At 53.0% G+C, this 24,742-nt stretch overlaps 1 protein-coding gene across 1 annotated transcript in view; it reads right to left on the bottom strand.

Moving 5' to 3' along the window:
• Positions 1–6,808: 6,808 nt before the first annotated feature.
• Positions 6,809–24,742, bottom strand: part of LOC111150050 (cAMP responsive element binding protein 3 like 1) — a 34,572-nt gene continuing 16,638 nt past the window's right edge. Inside the window, exons 2-12 of the mRNA XM_022507376.1 lie at positions 22,400–22,628; positions 19,847–20,031; positions 16,624–16,702; positions 14,756–14,913; positions 13,917–14,066; positions 13,701–13,759; positions 13,443–13,511; positions 11,469–11,568; positions 10,407–10,533; positions 7,600–7,867; positions 6,809–7,411 (exon numbers count right to left, since the gene is read on the bottom strand). Coding sequence (XP_022363084.1) covers positions 7,375–7,411; positions 7,600–7,867; positions 10,407–10,533; positions 11,469–11,568; positions 13,443–13,511; positions 13,701–13,759; positions 13,917–14,066; positions 14,756–14,913; positions 16,624–16,702; positions 19,847–20,031; positions 22,400–22,628 — 1,461 coding nt within the window. The 3' untranslated portion in view covers positions 6,809–7,374. The remainder of the gene's footprint in view (positions 7,412–7,599; positions 7,868–10,406; positions 10,534–11,468; positions 11,569–13,442; positions 13,512–13,700; positions 13,760–13,916; positions 14,067–14,755; positions 14,914–16,623; positions 16,703–19,846; positions 20,032–22,399; positions 22,629–24,742) is intronic.

Here is a 24,742-nt window from a genome sequence, read left to right on the forward strand (position 1 = left end):
ATTTGGGAAAGAGCACAGTAAGGGGAAAATGCTCTGGGGTGCATTAAATTCGGGGATGGGCCTGATTGCCGGTAACTCCTTCTCTAGGCCTAGAGCTCTTCCGGACTGTTCCAGGAGAGGGACCCACAGCTGGGGGTGGGGGTGGGGCAGAGAACGTCCAGACCCTGGAGCCGAGGTCTCAAGGCCCAGCTAGCTGCTTCCTATGACCTTACCCCGCTAAGGTTCTTGGGCTAGGGTCTTCCAGAAGGTTCAGTCATCCTCCTGGGTCAGTTGACGCTGATGGGAGAGGAGGAAACCAATTCAGAAAGGAAGGACTAGAGAGGTCTCCTTGGAGTCCGTTTTGGACTCCTCTATTTCCCCCTCCAAATACCATGGTTCCCCCTTGCATACTCTCCTCTTGTCCCTGGGATGTTCATCATCTGAACCTCACATCTGGTTGATGATAGGACCCTGGTTGACTTCTCAGATTTAACACCTCCATTTCACTGTCCCAGACTCATCTTCCTGAAGCTGGCCTTTAATCATAGCACTTACTCCCCCTCTGTGGAATTTAAGGTCTCCCTTTGCCTATACATTAGCCTGGCATTCAAGGCCTGCCTCCATCTTTCCACATGCTATACTGAGGTTCCATCAATTTCCTTCCACTCATCTGCGCTCCTTATTCTGGGAATTGGCATCAGGCCTGTATAGCATTGTTCATCTCCAATCTCCTCCTGTCTATGTATTTCAAATTCCAGGGCTCCACTCAAATGCCCACTCTTCCAGGAAGTCTTCCTGGATGGCTCCAGCTGAAAGTCATGCTCCTTCCTCCCAGACCCTATTGCCCTCTTCACCAGGTATCTAGTGTGTTCTAGTCTAGTCTAGGGTTTATCTTTTGCCACTGACAGTGAGCCCAGGGAGGTGGGAAGCACCAGATTCCCAGAGCTAGAGAATGGGCTACAAAGGGGGACAGCTACTTAGGGTTCCTCCAACTCTAATCGGTCCTACAGTGGCCGTCCTCCTCTGTGTCTTTTTTTTTTTTTTTTAAAGATTTTATTTATTTATTTGACAGACAGAGATCACAAGGAGGCAGAGAGGCAGGCGGAGAGAGAGGGGGAAGCAGGCTCTCCACTGAGCAGAGAGCCCGATGTGGGGCTTGATCCCAGGACCCTGAGATCATGACCCGAGCCGAAGGCAGAGGCTTAACCCACTGAGCCACCCAGGCGCCCCTCCTCTGTGTCTTTGTACAGGTTGTTCCCGTGGCCTGGAGTGTGTCCTCTTCTCTAAAATCCTGTCCATTAGTCAAGGCCATTCTCAAGTGCCACATCCCCCAGGAACCCTTCCCTAATCCTCTACTACAGATGCTGTCTCTCTCCTTTAGCCCTAGAACTATTTCCTGGGCCTCTGTCAGCACCCTCCCCTTCACACACGAACAATAACTAACATCTCATTTGATTCTCACCACAACTCTGGGTGGTAGATATTATCACTTCCTCCATGTTACAGACGAGGACACTGAGATGTCATTCAAGTGATTCAAGCAAATAAATCACTATTTAATAAACAAAACTACCAAAGGGCAGGACCCAGCTTCCCTCAGCTCTGCCTCCCACCTTTCTCTTGGTCCAGTCCTCCCATGTTGGGTGAATGGAATAAATGGAAGTGCATTTAAGCTTCTTGGCCACAGGGTAGCTTCCTCCCTAAATCCAAGTTCTAAAGAAGCCCACCCTTGGAGGGGGTGAGGCAGGGTACTTGGGAGCCATCCCCTACCTCCAACCTCCCAATGTGCCTTTGGGTTTGCTAATTTTCCTAGCAGCCTGGCCCAAGGTAACCTCCTATACCATGAATTATGGTAGTTTGGGCTAGATTTGACATTCCCTCACCAGCTGCCTAGCTGCTGGGTTTCCAGGTTGGTTTTTCCTTCAGCTCTTTCCTGCCGGAGCTCTCCCCACTCAAACCTTTTTAAACTAAAGCATCTCCCCTTCATCCTCACACCTCCCCCCCCCCCCACCCCGCCCCGCCTTAGGACCTGCTGTTGACTGTGTTATGGGTGAGTTGTGGCACTTGCTCACTTCCCAAGAATCCAAGGGAAGAATGAAGGCCCTCTCCCCTGACTAGTCCGGGGACCTTCTGCAGCCTCTCCCGGCTGCAGGTAGCGGCTCTGCTCATCTCCAGCCCACTGTGTCTGCACCCAGAAAATGATAGCTAATGCCTTTTCGAGTGTTTACTGCGCAGCTGACCTTGGGCTAAGAGCTTTGTGTGCAAGCTTTCACTTGCCCCTCACAGCGCCTTCAGGAGGGTGGGGACTATTTCACAGATGAGGGCACTGAAGCTCTGAGAGCTGGGTGACTTGTTAAGGTCAAGTGCAGTGCAGACGTCAGGACCTCCACCCTTAACTGCCACTCTGTTGACAAAGCAACTGAGCCTCCTTTGGAGGTGAGTTCCCAGCCTGGCTCCCCTAGCGACCCAAGGAGCACCTGTTACCTACACCCCAATTTAGCCAGCTGGCTCCTGGGACCATCCAGCCCTCTGGAACTGGAGCGTCACTCTGGCTTACTCCATCTCCAGGCATTGCCCACAGTTGTTCTCCCTGCTTCTAGGGCTTCGGTTTCCAGTTGTAACCTAGGGTCTGTTGTGGCAATCTGGATGGGATGGCTGGCACTGGGACAGCCATCAGCTGTGTGCGTGGCCAAGCTGGCTGCTGGCAGAGCGTGGAATCTACAGGTCCATCACCAGGGACACGTGAGGGATGTGATGCATGACCCTGAGGAGGTCGTATGTCAACAGGTGGCATGTGCAAGCAGACTAACCCTGCATCCTTACAGAGGCAGGAGAGACTGCCCTGGGTGGACAGACATTGGGTGGTGATCGCAGATGGCCTCACTTGGATTACCTCACCAAGCCCTGAGCTCTCTGGATTAGTTGTTCTAGGTAGCTCCAATGTCCTTGGATTTTAAAAAAATATTTTATTTATTTATTTGATAGAGAGTGCGCTTGTGCACCCACAAGTGGGGGGGAGGGGCAGAGGGAGAGGGAGAAGCAGACTCCCCACTGAGCAAGGAGCCCAAGGATCCCAGGACTCTGGGATTGTGACATGAGCCAAAGGCAGCCGCCTAACCAACTGAACCACCCTGGTGCCCCTCCCCACCTTTTAAATAAGATTTATTTATTTATTTGGGAGGGAGGGGCAGAGGAAGAGCCAGAGAGAAACTCAAGCAGACTGTGCTGAGCGCTGAGCCTGTTGGGGGCCTGGATCTCATGACCCTGAAATCAGACCTGAACTGAATGGGGGTCTGCTTCAGTTTCCTGTCTCCCCACATTCTCCATCTGCAGAATGCCCTCCCTTTGTTTGGGCTTCTCTGGTCCAGAGTGGACCTCTCCATCCACTCCATGAACGCTTGCCCCACCCGCCTAATCCTCTTCCCTCTCTGTGGGCTCCCTGTCTTCTAGAAATAACCATGGTCAACTTTCTCCCATCCAAAAGAATCACCATATTGTACACTTGAAACTAAAATTGTACTGTATGTTAACTAACCGGAATTTAAATAAAAACTTTAAAAAAATGAACAGCCCCCAAATTGCTCTTGATCTCACCTACCTCTGCCCTCCAGGTGCCACTCTCTGTTCCTTCCTAGCAGAGCTCCTCAAAAGAATTCAGTGCATCCCCAGGTCCCCCTGTCCCCTTCCCATCCATCCCTCCTGTTCTCACTTCCACCTCACCTCTCCCCAAAACAGCTCTGACCAAGGTCACTGGTGACCTCCTCATTGTCCAAGCGAGCAGACGCTTTGTGTTCTTCTCATCTTTCCCAGCCTCTCAGATGTCATCTGAGACCACTGATCTCCACTCCTGGAGGCTTTCCTCTGTCTGTTTCTGGGCCACTCTCTTCTCCCTTTTTTTTTTTCCCCCTCTCCGATCATTCCTTCTCAGCCTCCCTGTGCACTCCTTACCTTCTACTGTCTCTTCATGTCCATATTCCTGGAGTTCTGCCCTCACCTCTCTTCCCTTTATGTAGACTTAAGACTTTAACACACCAGATGCAGACAATGTCCTTATCTCCACCAGGGATCCCTTTCTCCTAAGCCCTAGACTTCCATGTTAACGGGAACATTCTACAGGCAACTCAACTTCGAGATGTGCTCAAATGAATGATTTTCTCCCCAAACCTGCTCTTCCTCCTGTATTCTCTGTCCCCTCTGATGATCTCATCAGCCACCATGGCCTCCATGTCAGACATTTCAATGTCATCCAGGCTCTGCCCTCACTCCTGCAGCCCACAGCTAATTTGATGTCAGAGCTGTTGTTAATTCTGTCTGATTATCTCTGGACTCTGTCTCATCCTTGTATACCACCTGCAGAGCTGTGGGACAGGCAAATCTGATGATCTCACTCTCTGGCTTAAAAACATTCAGTAGTTCCCCATCACCTTCAGAATGATATGTTCTTGGTTTAGATCCCCAGAAAGGCCATCCTTTTCACCAGGGCCAGGACTCAGGTGAGGCTAGCTGAGTGCCTGGGTGTACAGTTTAAGGAGGGGCTCGTTCTCAGACTTGTTTGTACAAGCACCTCTATGCATAGGGCACCCTAACCCTCCTTGGCTCACTTCAGTCCTGGCCCTGTTTCTCATGGCTCCACACCTTTGCCCTTGGCCAATCTCTCCACTCCCAACACCCTTACCTCTCTCTACCTTACCAACTCCTACCCATTCTCTGAGACTCAGTTCAAGGGCCACCTCCTCTGAGTGACCCTCCCTGATTCACCCAGTCTGAAGTCTATGAAGTCCACGTTGCCCTCCATCACACCAGCCCCGATGGCTGGTTTACTCCCCAGCCTCCACCACCAGCCTAGCACCTCTGAAGACAGTTTGTTGAGTGACTAACAGAGGGAACAGATGAATGTCAGGAAAGAGGTCTGCTAAAAGTTATTGTTAATGAGACTGGAGTTTAGGGCCAGGAGCCCAGTCTCTCATGGCCTTGCTGTAGAGGCCTGCATGTCCTAGCATCTCAGACTGATGCCCAACAGCAGGCAGCGGAGTCCCTATCCAGTGGTCAAGACGAGGCTGTGAAGGAAGAGGGAGAGAGGATGGCCTAATGGCCAGTTCTGAGGTTCTGAGGTTCTAAGGTTCCACCAGCTGGTGGGCAGCTGGTGTAGACACATTCCACCACCACGTCCTGCTTAGGAAGACATTTGAGTCCCCTTGGGATCTGGCCCCTGATCACCACCTGGCCTCAGCTCTCTGCTTCTTTGCTCTCAACCATTGGGCTGTTCTAAATGATTTGAATTTCCTTGAAGTTTTCCTGCTCTCTCACATCTGAGAGGCCTTTGCTCGGGCTGCTCCCCTTCTTCTGAAATGCCCCTTTCCTCTCTCCTGCCTACTTCCAGCAGTCCATGTTGCCTCCTCCAGGAAGCCCTCCAGTCTGGGTGAGGTGCCCTCCTTTGTGCTATGACAATAAGCTCTAGCTTGGCCCTTAGGAGGGGGCTCAATATTGCCTCTAAATGCACAGCTCATCTTTCTTGGAGTCACCATGGGCCAGGACCTTCTCTAAGCCCCTTACATAATTTACCTTGTTGACTCCACAACTACCTCATTCCTTGGGTGTTATGTCCTATTTTACAAATGGGGAAATGGAGGCTCAGAGAGATTCGGGTTATATAATATCTCACTTTCCTATGCTGTGTAATAAATGACCATGAACATGGCAGCTTAAGATGACATATGGATGATCTCAGTTTCCATGGCCCATAGTCAGCTCAGCCTTGCTGGCCCTGTGTGTGTGTAGCGGGGGGGGGTCTCATCTGGAGCTGAGATGAGGCATGTTGAAGTTTTGGTGGAATTCAGTGCTTTGCCACTTTGGCCCTCAACTCCTGGAGGCCACCCCCTCCATGCACTTCACACATAGTTGTTTGCTTCAAGGCCAACAGGGGACTGTTTCTTCTCAGGAAAGGCTCAGTGCCTTTTTTTAAAAAAAAATGGCTTTCACCTGATTAAGCCAGGCCCACCAAAGATCATCTCCCTTTTGATGAACCCCAAATCGGTTGATTTGGGACCTTCATTACAGCTGCAGAACCTCTTTACTTTTGCCGTAAAAGGTCACCTAATTATGGGCATGACATCCCCTTGTATTTACAGGTCTCCTGCACACTCCAGGGGAGGGGATTAAATAGGTGTGTATGGGAGGGGGAGGGGAGCAGCGGGGAAGCAGAGTAGGGGCCAGGAAGCTTGGAGGTGGCATTAGAATTCTGGCTACCATGCCCAGCTAGGGAGCGGCAGCCTCAGGAGTTAAACATAGATCTTCTGACTGTGGAGCCTGCACCTTTGACCCAGCTGAGGCAGAGGACACGAGGGCTGAAATGTTGGCAGATGTCAGGAGGACCACACTGGGTAGAGCATGGGACGTGTCTGGCACAGCGTCTGGTCCACAGGATAGGTTTGATCCTAGCAGTTCGCATCCCCAAAGGCCAAGACTGTGGCTGATCTGCTTCTCTGCCTCCATTGTCAGCAGTCCGAGGAGCAGCCTCCAGCAGAATCCTTGGAGCATCTAGTCAGAATCCTGCACCTGGCTGGAAGAGGGAGAAATGCCCTCCCACATGCCCACACCCCCAATGAACCCCTGGCGGAATATAAGATAGATTTCCCCTTCTCACTCCCCATCTCTCAGTCCTGGTCCCCTCCCTGCCACGAAGAAAGTCCTTTCCCCCCACCATGAAGAAAGGCACAAAGTCAGGAATTGATGCTGCATCTTTTTTTTTTTTTTTACTTTTGCCTTCTTAAAGCTTGTGCTGAGCTGATGGAAGAAGCAGTTTGGCAATTAAAAAGGCCCAGCGGCTTGGGCAGCGGCAGGGGGAGGCCGGGTGAGGGCCGGGGGGAAGAGCAAAGCCCGCACTAACTTCATAAAATATAAAACAAGGGAGGGGTGAAGGGAGGATGGAAACTTGTAAAATACAATATTTTAGGGGATTGGCAATAATAAAAAATAAGGTTCATTATTTACAAACAATTTCTGTTCTTGGTCTCTGTACAGTGGGGTGGGGGGTGAGGGGGTGTGTGTGTTGGTGTGTTGATGGGTGTGTTTGTAGGGGGGGGGCAGGGAGGCAGTGGTCCAGTCGGTCATTATGAGAAAGGAGGGGGTCAGCTCAGTGAGTGGTTTATCTGAGAAGGACGGATGGCTGTGGGAGGGAGAGGTGAGAACAGAGTGGTCCGCCCAAGGGTACAGTCCAAATGTGATGGGGAAAGGAGAGGCCCTGGTAGGCAAAGAAGGGCTGGGGAGAAGTGGAACCCTTTCTCCTGGGGTGGGAGCCCAGGGGGCAGGGGGACAAGCTGGATTCGGGTTAGAGAGCAAGACCACCCCTCTTCCGGGTGCCAGAGGGGACGTCCTGTGTCCTGGGTCTTGATGCGCCTAGGAGAGTTTGATGGTGGTATTGGGGCCGAGATCCCTGGAGAGAGAACAGAAGTCTGGGGTGAGTCTGTCCATTGAGGACCTTCTCACCACTCTGCACGCTGGATCAGAATGCGGGTGGGATGGGGCCTTGGGGAGGCGTGGCTGAGATGGGGTCCAGCCCCCCTCCCGCGGAGAATGGGTGGAGCCTGGGGCCCCGGAAGGGAAGGGGCCCCGCCCACCTACCTCTCACGGAACCACTCCTTGGGGTGAGAGAAGTCCGGGCTGGTGCCGTTTCCACCGATGTCTTTCGGCCAGGCCTCGCTCAGGTACTTGGTGGTCTCGTGGGTGCTGTCCAGGTGGTCATGCTGCAGGTGGTCCTGGGGCCGCTGCTCAGCTGGCCCTCCCGGCTTGATCTCCCAGCCGTCTGGGGGCTCCACGGGCAGCAGGGCACTGCGGCCATCCTCCCACGAGCCTGCCCCCTCATCGTAGAACAGGAGGCTCCTGGAGGGCACTGGACAGAGAGCTGATGGTGAGCCTCTGGGCCGAGCCTCCCCACTCCCAGCCACATTCCTGGCCCAGCAGTGAAGTACGAGGGCCTGAGTCAGAACCCCAACTCTAACACTGCCCTTGGGTATGACCTCTGGTGCCTTAGGCTTTGCTTTAGCCTTTCTGAGCCTCAGTTTGCTCCTCCATAAAGTAGGCATACTAGGGTCGAGCTCGTGTAGATGTGGTTTGATGAGAGCGTTATGGACAAAGTGACTGAAACTGTTCAGTAAGCACTCTGAGAAAGTAGTTCTTCCCAAGCAGAGGGTACCAGGGTGGGGCATCTGAGAACTGGGTTCTAATCCTACTTCCACTACTCACTTCCTCTGAGACCTTGAATCAAAATCCTTCCACTTTTCTTTTTTTGGAGATTTTATTTTTTTGAGAGCGAGCACAAGGCGGGTTTGGGCGGGGGATGTGGAGGAGCAAATTCCCCCCTGAGCAGGGAGTCCGAGTGGGGGGTGGTGAGGGGGGCTAGGCAGAGGCTTAACCCCCAGAGCCACCCTGGCTCCCTCTTCCCTGCTCTAGGCCCTAGTGTGCTCTTCAGGAAAATGAAGGAAAAGGAAACAGTTTGTTGGATATCTACCCTGTGCTAGGCATTGTGCAAAGCCCTTTGACCTGTATATCAAATAACGAGCATCTCACAGAAACTTCTGGAAAGGGGATATTCTTAGGCCTGTTCCAGAGAACAGGTAATTGAGGTTCTAGCCTATCAGATACTTTGGCCTACACTGGAAAGGAGAGGCAGACCCAGGGCTGCCTGCCTCAAGGATCTACCACCACCTTCCCGGCCCTCAGGCCCTGACCTAAGAGAGTATGTGAAGGACACTCCCTGCCATTGAGCAACGCAGCAGCCCGGAAAGCCAGCCGGCTCCAGAAGCCACTTCCTACCACAGACACACACACAGGGCCTGCCACCCACTGCATTCTCTCCAAGGGGCTCATTCATTCCTTTGCTTCCTCGGACTCCCTTTGTTCATCCACACTGGCCCCACCCCCCACTTCCCTCCCTTCCTCTCCTCCTGCTTCCTCTACCTCCAAACTCCAAATACCCCAGGGCGCCCCTGGCCTTGGAAAACGGATATGTGACTTTCAGTGACTTTCTCGACTCTCACACCCCCAGGGTCCACCTCCCTCTGCAACTGTCCTGTCTCCTCTCAGGCCACGCTTGTCCAGGGAGTGGTTTTGGCTAGCCACATCCACTTCCTCTTCCCCTAACCCTCCCCACCCCTTCCTCCTTTCAAGGCCCCGATGGTCTAGCTCATTCTCCCTGCCTATTCCTCCTTCTTGAATCCTACTCCTCCCCGTCTCCTCCCTCTCTGACCCCCCCATCTCTTTCCTCTTCCTCCTCCTGTCCTGCCTGATGATTCGTTTCTGGTAGACGATGAACCGTGAGAACATTCCTCTGTAGGTCTACCTGAAGCACCTTCTGTTTCTGGCAGTCCAGACTATTCTTTGCTGTCTCCTTGCCACCCACCTAGTGTACCTTTTCTTCCCCCCCTGGCAAGGTCTTCAAAAAGGGAGGGGATGCGCTCAATGAGTAAGCACCTGCTGTGTACCAGACCCTGTGCTAACAGTGTGTGTTCCCTGTGCCATTTAGTTGTGACAACTGCCATGCTCGGGGAGTGCAGAACTGGGACTTCTGTTTTTCAGATGAAGACACAAAAGCTTAGGGAGCTCAAGACATGTGCCCAAGGTCAAGCAGTTAGCAAGCGGCAATGGCAGACATGACGAATTTTGAGGCCCCATGCTCTTAATCACCATCGGTCCCCCGCGGGGAGATAACTACCTGAGCTCCCACCATGGCTGCCCCTCCTCTGCCCATGCTTGACATCCTGGCATTCCTTAACACGATGCTTCAGCCACCACTGTCTGATCAAAAAGTGCCCTCGAGGGACGCCTGGGTGGCTCAGTTGGTTAAGCCGCTGCCTTCAGCTCAGGTCATGATCCCAGCGTCCTGGGATTGAGTCCCGCATCGGGCTCCTTGTTCTGTGGGGAGCCTGCTTCTCCCTCTGCCTCTGCCTGCCACTCTGTCTGCCTGTGTTCATTCTCTCTCCCTCTCTCTCTCTGACAAATAAATAAATAAAATCTTTAAAAAAAAAAAAAAGTGCCCTCGAACCCAAACTCAGGTGCTATCCCAGTCCTGAAATGCTAATTGTTCCTGGCAGATGCCCTTTAACCACTGGCACTATAATTCATGGGGGCCGGGTGGTGGGGGGGGAGCGGCAGTAGGGTGGGAACATTCCTGCTGTCCCCTAAACCTCCCCCCCAACCCCTGCAGGCCACTCTTGGGTGGGCTGGGATCAGGGAGCCTGCAGTGTAGCCCCAATTCTACAACTAATGTTGAATAAATCATGGACCCATTGGGGGCCTCAGTTTTTCCATCTGCAAAACCAGGAGGTAGAATAAGATGTTGCCAACCCGGAACCTGCCCAGCTCCTGTCTTTTATTTGGCTGATGCCCAGACGTTGGGACTGATGGAAGATGGCCTGGCCGAGAGCACTCACTCTGACTGGCTGTGTAGACGCTGTCAGCAGCCACGGGGTCTTCCTTCACAGTCTGGGAGCTGGAGGAGAACTCAGGGAGGCAGGGCACAAGGGAGCCCAGCACCAGAACGAAGCACAAGGCTGCCACCTGGTAGTGGAGAGAGTGGGGGTCAGAGCGGGTTGGGGGAGGGTGCAATGCCTGCCACCCCCAATTTTTTTCCCCCAAAATAATAGGTATAAAAAGCCTGGTATTTTTCCAAGAAAGCAGCACCCGGAGCCAACCACCTCCTAGATGTGCGATCTTCTCCCCTTGTTGGAGAAGGTGGAGGAGGCTGCTCAGGCCATCTCAGCCCCTCAGGGGCCACCACAGGCAGTGTCAGAAAAAGAGGGAAGTAGTCAACATGGATATCACCTGTAAGGTGGGAGATCAGGATCGGGAGAAAGGAGTGGGGGGGGCCTGGGTGGGGGACAAAGGAGGGGGACAGAGCATCACACCAGATTTGCAGCAGGACGAGGAAGAGTCACACATCTGGAACTAAGCCGGGCCCATGCAGTGCCTGACACCAGACAGCATGAGGATCTCAGAGGCCCCAGGGAGTGATCAGCCGGGAGGTACCAGGCTGCACATTCCCAGGACAGCGTGTAAGACGAACCTGCAGATGCCTGAACTACACCCTGCACATTCTTTTGGGTTTCTAGAGATTTGCTCAGCCTTCTCCTCACTCACTATTCATTCCAGTAAGAAAGAACCAAATGTCTCCCAACCTTGTGTCTCCCTAAGCCCTTTCCCCCTTAGGGTATAGAAGCCGCCTCCTCAAGGGACTTGCCCTACCTCCTAACTGGGTTCATGTGTGTCGCTGCACATCCACATTGTGTTAGAACTGGTCAGGGAAGGTCATGTTCGGGAAGGCTCCATGCACTTGGTGAAAGAGGCTGGGGTCTTCAAGAGCCGGCCCAGCAGGCACTAGGGTGGTGTATCCTGGTGGTGTTGCCCAACCCTCAGAGCTCTGCCTGCCTTCCTAGAAAGCCAGCCTGGGGAACACTTGTCCTTGCGTGGCCCTGTGGTGAAGGAATAGCACCTACCATGAGGCAGGTCCCAGTCTGGGTGGCGGCCATCTTGTAAGGTCTTGAGATCTTGTTGGTGACCAGAGTCTGGAGCTTCTGCAGCTGCTGGAGCAGGGTCCTGAGGAAGGCACTGTGGTCACCCAGGAGGCTCTGCACCAGCAGGCATCTCTGCCTCCTGGAACTTTCCCAGGGAGCCCCCGGGCTGGCCCCACACTTGGCTTCCACACCAGGTACCCGTTTCGGTCAAGACAGAAAAGGTCACCTCCTGGTTGGCTCCTCTGTGGTGTGGCCTGGGGAACCTGGGGCCTATCTTGGGGTGAATTTCCTGGGTCACCCTATGGGAGCTCAGGGGTGCTCTGTGGTGCTCCTCGCCAAAGTGGGTTTGGAAGGTCTGCCCCACCTGGGTTGAGGTCACCTTTATCTTCACCTACACCAGTCACAGCTACATTGACCTTCCTTCCTTTGTACCCTACGACTGCCAGAATGGATAAGAAAGCCATCCATGTCCGGCAGGTGTCTAGTGTGTAGAGAGGGTCCAGTAAATAGTAGGTACCATTTTGGTTAATTTTGTCACTGTTGCTTTTATCCTGGCACCTGTAGCACCTTATTTCTGTTCGTGGATTTCCATGTCAGTCTCCTTCACTAACTGTGGGCTCCCTGAGGGCTAGGACTGGGTCCCACCCAACGTGGAGCCCTCTGGGCACGCACAGGGGGTGCTCAGCCAGTGCCTGGCCAACTATAGTTTAACTTTCTTTCCTCCACCTAGCTGGCCAGTGGGGCTGCAGTTACCAGAATGTACAGCAGGTGGCGAAATAGCTCCAAGGGCCTGGCCCTATTTTGGGCCGAGAGAGGAATCTGGGCCAGAGGTAGAGGGGTGAGGGGTGTGGGCCCCCGCCCCCCTTCCCTGAGTGGGGGGCATTCTTGATCCCAGGTCAATTAGGGGGAGTGGCTGGATCCTGCTGGAGAAGCTGGGGGAGAAGGAAGGAAAGAAGGAGAAAGCCTTCTGTTGAGCACTGGCTAAGTACCAGCTGTCGTCTCTTGTCATTTCAATTTACCCCAGCAAATAATTATCAGAGACCTACTGTGGGCTCATGGTGAGGCACTATCAAGAATTCAGAATAACCATAAAAAAAAAAAAAAAAGAGGAGAAGAAAAGCTAACATGAATTGAGCATTCCTAAATGCCAAGCACAGTGCTGGGCCTTTTACTTGCACCGTGTCATTGAATCTTCCTAAGAATCCTGGGAGATAGAGCTTCTATCGTCCCCTTTTAGATAAAGCAACTGGGGACCAGAGAGCTTTAATGGTTTTCGCAGGATCACAAAAATGGCAGAGTGGGATTAAAAAACCCAGGCTGTGACTTTAGGTAGGTGCTACGCGCTGGGCCCTGTACTGAGGTTTCTCAAAGGGAACAGTGCGTGTGAATCATGGAAGGATCTTGGTGAAATGCATATTCTGATTCTGCAAGTTGGGGTTGGGGGTGGGGAGAGTTCCGAGATCCTGTGGTTCTTACAAGCCCCCAGGTGGTGCGGATGCTGCTTGTTGGTGAGAAGAGCTTGGAGTGGCAAGCACCCGTGCCAGGGGTTCTAACGTTAGGGCTCTAACGTTAGGGTACGTCAACATCACCTGGAGGGCTTAGTAAAACACAGATTGCTGAGCCCTCCCCGGGAGTTCCTGATTCAGTAGGCAGCTCCAGGCCTGAAAATCAGTATTTCCAATGGTTCCCAGGCCTGGTGAATTCCACTTTGAAGGCCACCGCCCTACACCAACTCATTTAAGCGGCTCACCTGCTCTGTCAGGTGTCTAGACCTATGTGTGGATGAAGAAGGATGGGAAGCCAGGGGTCCCAAGCTGCAGTGTTCCATGTTTCTGGGGTTCCTGTCATCCTGAACTCAGCCATCTGGCCTGTCTCCTGCCTCCCAGAGCTATGCCAGAGCCGGGCCCTGCCTGGAGAAGGACGGGCATCACGGACAATGCAGGGGGCACTACCTACCTGTTGGCATTCTCCAGGGTCTCTACCTTCTTCCACAGTTCGTTGTTCTCTGATGTAAATGTCTCCACCCTGAGGGGGCCAAGCAGACACAAGCTCAGGGGCAGTCCCCAGGCTCACTGCTGCCCCCTCTGCACCGCCCACCCCTCCCTGAGCACCCCCCCATCCCCACTCCTGCTCTGGTGCCCTTGGAGTGAGCACTGGGGAGAGGGGCAGGTGGGGAGTGGGTCCCAGGCCCGCCACCCTGCTCAGAATGCTTACTTCTTTTCTAGACATTCCACGTACTCCTTCTTCTTACGGCGGCTCTCCTGGGCCGAGATCTAGAGGGGGAGGTGCCAAAACAGGGGTTACCACAGCCACATAGCCATTTCCGGGGAGCTCCCACAATTTTAGGGCTGTTATCACCAGGGGAGCAGAGGCTTCCATCCACCAAGGAAGCAGCCCTGGGGCAGGGCCAGGGTCCAGCTCATGCCTTACCTTATTCTTGATTTTTCTCCGGACCCTCTTTAAGGCCTTTTCTTCGGCTTTGGTGAGGGGGAGTTTCGTGGGGATGGGGTAGCCCTCAGCAATCAGGGTGCGTTTCTCCTCCTCTGTCAGGAGCAGTGGCCCTGATGTCCCCTGTAGTTTCTGTGGGAAGTCAGACATGCTGGTTAGGAACCAGGCAGCCCTGGGTTCAAATCCAAGCTCTGCCATAGACTCTGCGTGACTCAAGGAAGCCATTGACTCTCTCAGCCTCGGTTTCCTAATCTGAGATAGGGTGGACCTGGATTAAATCCGCTAACATGTAGCAACAGTGCTTGGAGCCCAGCATGTTAGGTACTCAGTATATTATCGCAGGGTGGGCGTGGGGGCCCCCCAGACCCCATCCTGGAATCCACAGCCTCAAAACTTACTTGTTTGGAGCTGCTAGACAGCAACCCTTTTACCTGCACTATGATCTTTGCTTGGGAGGCTCCACACAGGACTCAGCTCCATGTTTCCCGGGGCAATTTTGGGCCTCCTGAGCACCACTCCCCAAGCAGTGCTCCTTGGAGCCGGCCTGAGCCATCTCCGGTAATGTGGAGTTCTAGTCCTGCCTCTAGTCCCTGCCACAGTGGAGATGCGGCAGCCTCTTGGACTTCTCTACCTGTTTCCTCTTTACCCCAGAGCTGGATGAAAAGATTCTCACTCTCATCTGCCGGGCACACACCTCTCTGAATGCTTGTGGGGACGGGGACCATCAGGGTTGGAGGTCCTAGACCCTTCCTCGCTGCTCGCGTGCAGGTGGACTTACTCAATCCCTCTTCTCTAGGGCCAGCCCGCCCCCATCTGCTTACGTGAGGGGCGGTGAGAAGGGGGGAAGTGGAGATGGCCGTGGACGAGCGGGCCATGGGCCGGACAGGGCTGGAGGGGGGCAGAGAGCGGGGACTCTGGGAGCCGTCACTGTCGCTGCCGTGGCTGCTGGGGGGCGTCAGAGGCATCTGCACCAGGTCCTCTGGGGAGAGCAGGGGGAATCCAGGTTAGGAGGGTTGCAGCCCACCTCTGCTGCAGATCAGAGGTCAGCCAGGTCCCCCCGACACTGTGGGGGACGGAATACTGGGGTCTTGACCAGCTATCCCAGAAGCTCCTCTGCCATGTCAGGAAGTTAAGCTAACATCCCGGAAGTTCATTTCTGAATGCCAGCCCGTCTCCGACGCCACAGAAGCCTGGCTCCTTTAAGCCCGGTCCCTGGTGTGACTATCATGGAGGCCAGATTCTCGAAGTCCCTCCCCCTCCCTGACTTCACAGGGTCCAGGCCCTTGGGAGCCTCCACTGGTAACCCCAGAGGGGACTGGAGTTTGCCCACAGCCAGATCCATGGGGATTAGATGGGGCAAGCAACAGCCTCTGTCACTTCCTTTTTCCCACTGCCAAACATCAGCCACAGCAATCCCAGGGTTTCCACTTCCAACTTGAGCGTGACCGGACAGCAGGCACTGGGCTCTCAGCAGACCGGCCAGGAGCCCTGTGGGCCCAAGCCTCCCCTCCCCACTGCTGCTCTGTGGCCACAGCATCAGGAAGACTGACACGCTGTAGATGGTCAGAGAAAGGCCTGGGTAGGGCCACGAGGACCGAGAGCCCAAGCGCAGGGAGAGCTCCCAGGACAGCACAGAAAGCCCTGATCATTGCAGAGCCGGCTGAGGCTCTGGAGGAACAGCCGCATCCTTCCAGACTCTGCCTCAAGCTGCCCCCCTGGAGGAGTCCTCTCTCCCTCCCTGGACTTTCATTTGCCTCTTAAGAATGCCATAATGTAAAGAGCCTGGAATATGGAGTCAGGGGGCCTGAGTTCAAGTTCTGCTGTCATGCACCCCAGGTGTGTGACCTGTAGTCATATTTATTAACCCCTCCCAGCCTCACTTCCCTGCTGGAAGGGAATGAATGGACTTCAGGGATCCGTGAGGACACAATGAGCTCATGTCTGTGAAGATGCCTTATGGATTGAAGGGCGCTTTACAACATGACGTGTTTTCACGATGGCCCCTTCCTACCTTCTGTGAATCTTCTCTCCGAGGGAGTGAGCAATGGGAGGGCGAAGCTTGGGTCTTTTTCATCTTTCTAAACCTTGTGCTACTCAGCCCAGAGCCTGATACACAGTACATACTCAATGAATGTTTGATGAATTAATGAGATAGGGTTGGAAATATTCGGTAAGCCTGTTCTTCTGGCCAGTTCAAGAAGCTTTCTCTGTTCCCTTCTCACCTGTCAGATCTGGGGATGTGCCCCCACAGCCTCCTGGAAAATCTGCCATCTTTAACCCCTATGTGTGCTATGAAGTTGGCTCTCACTACTCTGTGATCTACTTGGGCACAGGACCTGTCTTCTGTCTCTGCTTCCCTAGACATGCCCAATGAACTCTTTTGGATGGATGGATGGATGGATGGATGGATGAATGGGTGGATGAATGGATGGATGGGTGGCCATAGAGTGGGCTTCCATTAGTGAATGACAGGAGGGGGGATTAGCTAACAGGGTGAGGGCGTCAATAACAGAGATGACAGTTGTAGACTAGGTAAAAAGGGAGCTGGATGGTTGGAAAGTGCACAGGGCAGGGAGGAAAGGATATTCTGGGGAGATATGGGAGCTGTTGAGGGAGATGGATGGGCTGGGCCAAAGGATGCTGTCTGCCCAAGACTGGAAAGAAAGAGTCCCTCTCTGGACACACTTACCCGGTGTCACTTTGAGGAACTGATTCACCTCCTGGGGCTCTGCTTTGATCACTGGCAGCTGAGTCATCTCTCCTGGGGCCTGAGGAAGAGACAGGTCCAGCTCCATCAGCTGCCCCTGGGGCTGTCCCCACCGTGCCGTTCAACCTCCCACCCTCCCTAGAGCTGGCGGTCTGCTCTGCACAATTAAGGAGGTGGATAGACCCAGGGTTCTGGGCACAGCCCAGATGGAGGAGAGGCAAGTTCTCAGGCTTCGAGAAGTCAAGTAAGACCTAAGAGAAGAGAATGATAGCTAAGTAGCTAGTGTAGTTTAGACCTAAGCTCGGAGAAGGAGGGCTTCTTGCAGCCTCCAAGGGCAAGGCCATCTCTTTAATGGAAGCTGCTCTTTGCTGACTCTGAAGGTCACAGGCCTTGGAATATGGGTTGCCAAGAGGAGAAAAGTAATGTCTGGCACATTGTTGCTGTTCAGTGAATGGCAACAGTAGCGCCGATGAAGAAGGCCTGAACTGGCTGGGGGCGCGGGGTGAGCTCTCTAGGCAGCTGAACCTTGAAGTATAAACAGGAACGTTCCAGATAAAGGACAAGGCAGGTGGTAAGTGAAATGAAAGGAATTCCCAACTGCAAAGGCCCAAGGGGCTAGAGAGCATGGCTGGCTCTGGAATCTGCAGGTATTTGGGGTGTCCAGAGTGTTGGGGTGTGCCAGGGGGGAGTGGTAGGAAACAAGACCGGAAGGCCTGGCCGGGGGGTGGGGGTGGGGGTGGTGGTAGGATTCACAGAAGGTAGAAAGGGACCAGGCAAAGAAGTCTGAAACAATAAGGAGTCCCTGATGGGGTGTATCGCAAGGGGCTGACAGAACTAGATTTATGTTTTAAACAAACACGCACTGCTATTTCTTTATGTCCCAACTTGCTGTTCCAGAAAGGGCACCAAGAACATGCATGACCTACTAGGTATTTACCCCAAAGATACAGATGTAGTGATCTGAAGGGGCATGTGCACCCCAATGTTTATAGCAGCCATGTCCACAATAGCCAAACTATGGAAAGAGCCTAGATGTCCATTGATAGATGAATGGATAAAGAAGATGTGATATATATGTGTGTGTATATATACACACACACATACATACATATCATGGAGTATTACTCAGCTATAAAAAAAGAAATCTTGCCATTTGCAACGACATGGATAGAATTAGAAGGAATTATGCTATGCAAATAAGTCAATCAGAGGAAAACAATTATCATAGGATTTCACTCATATGCAGTATTTTAAGAAAGAAAACAGGAGCATAGGGAAAGGGAGGGAAAAATAAAACAAGATGGAATCGGAGAGGGAGACAAACCACGGGAGACTCTTAAACACTGGAAACAAATTGAGGGCTGCTGGAGGGGAGGGGGTGACAGGATGGGGTCACTGGGTGATGGACATTAAGAATGGCATGTGATGTAGTGACCACTGGGTGTTACATGCAACTGATGAATCACCAACCTCTACCTCTGGTACTAATAATACATTATGTGTTAATTAATTGAATTTAAAAAAAGAACATGCTTGTCTTCCTACACACGATTCTCAATATGCATCTAACTGGTTCTCTTTTTGTGGAAGGCACCATGTTTTTGGGTGCTGGATTTCAGGACTGAGTCTCTTTTGGGTCCACAGCCAGCAGAGAGAGGCCATGACACTGTGGGTGGGACACAGAGCCTCCAATGTAGGCAGATGAGTAAGAATCACAGAAAGTTCAAGTTGGCAGGGACCTTGGAGAGTCTCTGGTCTACATCCCAGCTCAGCCCTCAGGGGACAGAGAAGGCACTGTGATGCAGGAGGGTGGGTCATGCAGCCTATTACCAACAATGCCAGCTTCTGGTTCCTGGACCTTCCACAAGGGCATCATGCTCTTACTAGAGTGGAAAGTGTGGGCTTCTGAGACTTGGAGGCCAATTTTGGAATGCGGTTCATTATTTCCGCGTGTGGGATTTTTGTTTTTGTTTTTTTAGAGAGAGGGGGAGAGAAGTGGAGGAGGGATAGAGAGAGAGAGAGAGAGAGGCTCTTAAGCAGGTTTGATCTCACGACCTGGAAATCATGACCTGAGCAGAAACCAAGAGTGGGATGCTTAACTAACTGAGCCACCCAGGCGCCCTGCAGCTCATTATTTCTCACTGTGTGATTCTGGGCAAGTCGCTTAGCTCCTTGAGCCTCAGTTTCCCTCTCTGAGGCACGTGCCCAGCCTCCCGAGACTGGCTCTTGCTGCTGCGCTGCTGCTGCGCCTTCCTTTCCTGCTTTGTCAAGGCCTGAGGAGTCGCTGAGCCATCTTGGAGATGGTCACAAAAGATCTTCCATCTTTGCAAGGGGCCCTTGGTCCTCTGGGTCAGTGGGGGGCGGGTGGGTAGAAAGGGGCTAATCTTGGCCTTGGGCCACATACATTTTGATCAGGTGAGACATGTGGCCAGCAGGGGGCAGAGCCAGTCAAACCCCAAATGTAGGGATTTCAAGCAGACCCTTACATTGTAGACTCAGGGCTTGGAGCCCCTTAGAGGCAGTTCATGCTCCCATTTTACAGATCAGAAAGCTGAGGAAGAAAGAGAAGGGCAACATGCCCAGAGCACAAATGAGAGCTGAGCTGGGACCCAGGCAGGGCCCAGAGTCTGGGGCTCGCATTCCCAGGAGGCTCTTCAGATGTTCATGTTGGATCTAGAGTTGAATGCATATCATGGGGGGTGGTGGGGGGAGGAGTGGCCTGAGTGTATGAGGTAAAAAATATTGATCTCACAAACATATACAACTGAAATACAGCGCAACTGTTGTATTCTCATTTTGGTCTTTCTTTTTTAAAATCCCAACACTTTGAGGGAGCTGTCTGACCTGGGCTTTCTCCATCCCTGAGGACCTGGACCTCAGGCCAGGGCTTTCTCCATCCCTGAGGCCCCTGGTGCTCAGCCCTGCCCAGGTCCCTGTCAGCTGCCTTCTGCATACAGCGAGGGGCCCCAGCTTCCTCCGAGAGTGCTACAGCTTGTTCCCATTCTAGGATGGGGAAGGGGCAGCCCAAGGGGTCGGCAGAGGCCTGGTGCATGAGTTCTGACCCTCAGCCCCAGGATCACGTTGCTCCCAGTTCACACAGCCCCGGGCTACACAAGGCTTCTGAGGCCTCTTCCCACAGAGGCCCATCCCTACCCCCAACCCCAGCGTCCCTCCCTCAGCCCCTGGGAACAGTCCTCAGGCTCACCTGGTGGGGGATGGGCAGCCTGGACAGGGGGCTGAGGCCCAGCAGCGGGGGGGTGGCCATGGCGGCAGCAGCGGCCATGGCCGAGGAGGCAGCCAGAGGGTCCACGGGCAGCTCCGGGCTCTGCTCCTGCTTCACCATGACGGAGCACAGTTTGTGTCCCAGCACCCATGCTCCATGTTCCACGTCTGGGGAAGGGGGCAGGACCAGGCTCAGGGGACTCCCTGAGCAGAGGGCTCTGCTGCCCTCCTCCCCCTAGGAGCTGCTCTAGACTGGGCTGAGGAGAGAGACTAGGGTACAGGCAGGCAAGGGCAAAGTGGGGCACTTGTGAGGCAGGCTGGGGCCAGAAAGTTTGGGGGGGTAGGCATCTACTTTACTCAGCAGTTCACAGAGCAGGCATGGACAACAGATCTGGACCCCTCTTGACTGGCTGTGTGACCTTAGGTAAGTTGCTTAACCTCTCTGAGCCTTAGCTTCTTCATCTGTAGATGTGCCCGGCAAGAAGGAAATGCTCAGTAAATGCTAGCTATTGTTAATAGAATGATTGCTGTTCAGTGAACATTTGCTGAGCACTGTGCTAGGCTTTCAGGACCTTGTGAGAGTCGCAAGCAGTTTAGAGCAGCTGCAATGCAAAGGGAAGGGGAAGGTGGGCCCACAGAGGCCAGCAGGGGTAGTGCAGCCTTGGAGGCTGGGCTCACAGCTGTGACTTTGTCCTTAAGGTAATGGGGAAGCAACAAAGGGTTTTAAGCATGCTCAGATTTGTAATGTCAAAAAAAAAAAATCATGCTGCGTGCGTATGGAGAAGGGCCTGACTGTAGGCAAGATGGAGGCAAAGAGACTCGCAGGAGGCTGGTGACATAGTCCAGCAAGAGAAGATGAAGCCTGAGCAAAGGAAGGGACAGTGGGATGGAGGGGAAGGGACATACTGGAGACAAGTTTATGGAGAATCCACAGGACCTGGGGACGGGCTTGGGGAGGGTGGTAAGGAGGTAGGGGTGGGGAGGGCACGTGGGTGGTGAGGTGTGATGTGCAGGTTTCCTAGGGGATGTCCACTTCCTGCCCTCTTAGTGGAGCTCCTGGCCTCACCTGGGCCACAGGGCTGGCAGGCATCACCCCTTATCCTGAGTAGTGCCTACAGTCCTGCACTCCAAGTCAGCCCTGTGAGCCCCCAGCAGTGGTGAGATGAGGCGGGGGTCTGGGGATGCAAGGGAGCCGGGATGCAAGGGAAGGACCAGGGTGCTCTGGCCTTTGGGGCCTGCTGTGGGTAGAGAGAGGGGGTCAGTGGTGCCCGGTCCCACCTCAGAGACGAGGCCCCACCCTGCTGGGAGCCTGAGTGCCCCAGCTCTGGGCCACAGCCTGCCTCAGGGCTCCAGGAACACCCACAATCTTCCTAAATTACAGGGCCAGCTGTCCGGCCTCCGGGAAGCTACCCCTGCAAAGGGCCCACAGACAAATTGCTCTAAAAATAGACTTGGGGTGGCCAGCCTGGGCTGGCCTAGTGGGGGTGGATGGAGAACCTGCCATGGGAGGAGGTCCACCCCACACGCTGCCCCTCCCCAGGGTGGGGCCTGAGGACCTGCTGATGTGATTTCCAGAAGCTTCCCCGAGAGGCCAGGGCATGCAGGGATGCTAAGACCTCTGCAGCCCCAGCCCTGAAGCCATCTGAACCCCAGGCGGTGTCCCTGGCCCCACAGAGGTGAGCAGGGTGGGGATGCAGAGTCCCATCTCTGCCCCTGGGGGGATCTCAAAGACCCTCAGAAGCAGCACACACTTCTTGAGCTGAGTGAGGCTCTCAGGCCTCGCTACTTCTGAAGTCTTTTATTCCTCCCAATATTCCTATGCGGCAGGCATTATTATTCTTCCCATTTTATAGATGAGAATATTAAGAAACTCATTCAAGACCACTGTCCTCAGAAGAGAAAGCGGAATTAAAAACACTGGTCCCTGTGCCAGCCGCTGAAGTATTAACAAGACTTTAACACTCACAGTGAAAATAGCCACTAATTCTTTTTATATATTATGTGCTGGGCACTCAACTGGGTATTTTATGTATAGATCTAAAAACCCTGGCCAGAATTCCTATGACACATTTATTATCTTCATTTTATAACTGAGGAAACAGGCCCAGGGAGATAAAGCAACTTGCTCAAGATCACACGGCAGCTGGGAGAAGCATCCGAACGCACAGCGAAGCCAGATTGGTTCGCACCCTGTACCCCGCACACGGGCCCTCGAGGCTGGAGGATGCCATGGTGGCAAGGGTGGGGGGCTTGCTTGCTCCCATGTCCCTACCAAGCATTTTACCGTGTGTGTGAACACGGTAAAACTCTCCTGAAGAACTTTCCTGAAGCCTCATTTTTCTGAGGTGGGGAGGAAGCTTTCAAGGGAGCAGAGAAGGGCACTGCAGGCTGAGATGCCCAGGGGCTTCCTGGAGGAGTCACCCACAAACACCTCTCAGAGGAGTGAGGCCCCCTGCCTTTTTGTTCTCTCTCATATCAAACCCTCCTGGGGGTCCTGGGGTCTGGGCTGTCCCTGGGTCCTGCTACCTTTTCTTACCTTGGGTGGTGTCCTCCATCTTGATGGGCACGAGGGGGCTCTGAGGCGCTGAGTCACCGCTCAGGGAGTAGCTGTGCTCAGCTTGGATGCCTGGCGTGGGGGAGTCCAGTTCCATGTCCAGTAGAGGGCTCTTCTCGTCCAGCACCGGATCATCAAAGAAACTGCTGAACAGGTCGTTAGAGAAGTCCTCCATGTTTTCCGCAAAGTGGTCCAGGTGCTCCGGGAAGTGCTGGGGAAGGAGGAGGGGGAGGGGGCAGTCAGCTTTGCTTGGAAAGGGGGCGCACAAGCTGTTGTAGTGGGGCTCCCAAACCTGCCACCACTGCCACTATCACTGCAACCTCCCCATTATTCTTCTTGCCATCAGTAACGCCACCACTCTCCCCACTACCCATGTACCCAGGACCAAATATTATGGGTTCTGTCATGACCATCACCGCTGTCACCACTACCTCTCACTCCACCCCCCTCCACCCTCCTCCCCGTTTGCCATCTCCCGCCTCACTGTCATTATCCTTAATGGGAGGGCGCAGTAGCATCTCTGGACCAGGTGACAGGATACCAGGCTCTCAGTTCTGGCTCCAGGACCTTGGTTCAGTCGCTTAGACTGATTCTCCATCCACCCTACTTCATGGGAAGACTAAATAAAGAGGGTGTGTCTACACCAGCAAGTCTGCATCCTAGAGACGCGTTGGTGACTTTGGTATCTTTCACTGGAGTGCAAGGTGGGGGATTATCAAGGCTTCTTCTCCCCTCATTAGCATAGTCTGCACCTGTCCTTGCGCCTCCAGACTCTGCTCTTCCAGACGTACTTTATGCCAGGAGATTAGGCTCCAAAGCCACGTTACATGGGTTCGAATCCTGGCCTTGATACTTGGAGCTATGACTCAGTGTTGATGAAACTGTGGCTCAGGGACTCATGAACGGGTTGTGAAATCAATCTAGTAGGTCACAACCAGGATTTAAGAAAAAATAAAACAGGAAGAAGAGTAGAAAATACCAGACTGCCTTCATGTAGGGAGCTAAAATACCTGGTGAGGTTCTCGTCCCAGTTGTGTGTGTGTGTGTGTGTGTGTGTGTGTGTGTGTGTGTGTACTCAGTAATGAAGTAAAATACATTTCTTAGAAACAAAAAAGGTTGAAAAATATTCGTCTCTGAGATCTTGGGAAAGTTAATTAACGTCTCTTTGCTTCATTTCCTCTTTTGTATGGTGAGGATGATAACAGATTCTGTCAGGATTGTTGTGAGGATGATCCTGGGTACATAACAAATACTCAACAAACACTGCCTCTTATTATTCATAAAACACCCTGTGCCTGGTATGTAGTAGGTGCTTATTTTTTTCTCTCTTAAAGTATTATAAACATGTAAGGAAACACTACTGCTGTTCATTATTTACTGACTGAGTACATTTGCTGGTGGGGTGGAAGAGGCGGTGGGAGGGGGATTGCTTCAGGTCCTGGAGTCCAGCCTGGTGAGGGGTTAATGACTGGCTTCTGGGGGGGGTGGCTCGAGGTCTGGATCCGTTGGCCCTTTCTGGCATGGAATACTCAAAGCCTGCCCCAGTCCTGAAGGGGTGAACAGAGAAGCCCTCTGAGAATAAGCTTGAGAATATTTCACTTCTCTGTGCCTCAGTTTCCCTATCTGCAAAGGGGAAATAATAGTGCCTACATCATAGTGTTGTCATGAAGAGCAAATATTTGTGAGGTGCTTAATATTCACCTTATAGGATTATGAGGGTAAAATGAGTAAAGTATGTATACCCCTTACACACAGAACACACACACATTAATGCACGTAGCAGAATGGTGCCTAGTGTGTAGTGAGTACTCAGTGGTTGGTAGCCATTATTAGTATGAAAATAGCAGCTGCCAAAAGCCTGTCTGAGCCTGAGCTGAGCGGAAGAATGATCAAAGAATCAAGGACAAAATAAATGCAGAAACCCATCAACGAAGGTTCTCTCCCCCCTTCTCCCAGTTTGCCAGGACTTATAATCTACTCTCCATTTTTACCATGATTTTAACCTTCCAAAGTGCTTTCACATGCATGATTTTAGTTAATCCTCATAATCACCCAATGGGATAAGGAAGTTGCATATCTGCATTTGACAGAGAGGGAAACTGAGTCCCAGGGAAGCCAAGTACAACAGGAAGTGTCCACAACCCCTCATTGTCCAGTCCTTCCCCAACTGTAGCAGACATTGCTCTGTTCACAAATTGCCTGTTTGCCTGTCTGAAAATTCCCTGAGACGGAGTCTGTATCTCGTTCACCTGCTGGATCCCAGCACCTGGCCTGTGGTAACTGCTGGTGGAGGGACATGGCCTTGAACCCCAGAAGGCAATGCCA

Source organism: Enhydra lutris, unplaced genomic scaffold, assembly GCF_002288905.1.
Source record: "Enhydra lutris kenyoni isolate GAN:26980312 unplaced genomic scaffold, ASM228890v2 scaffoldscaffold22, whole genome shotgun sequence".
In the NCBI taxonomy this organism is placed as follows: domain Eukaryota; kingdom Metazoa; phylum Chordata; class Mammalia; order Carnivora; family Mustelidae; genus Enhydra; species Enhydra lutris.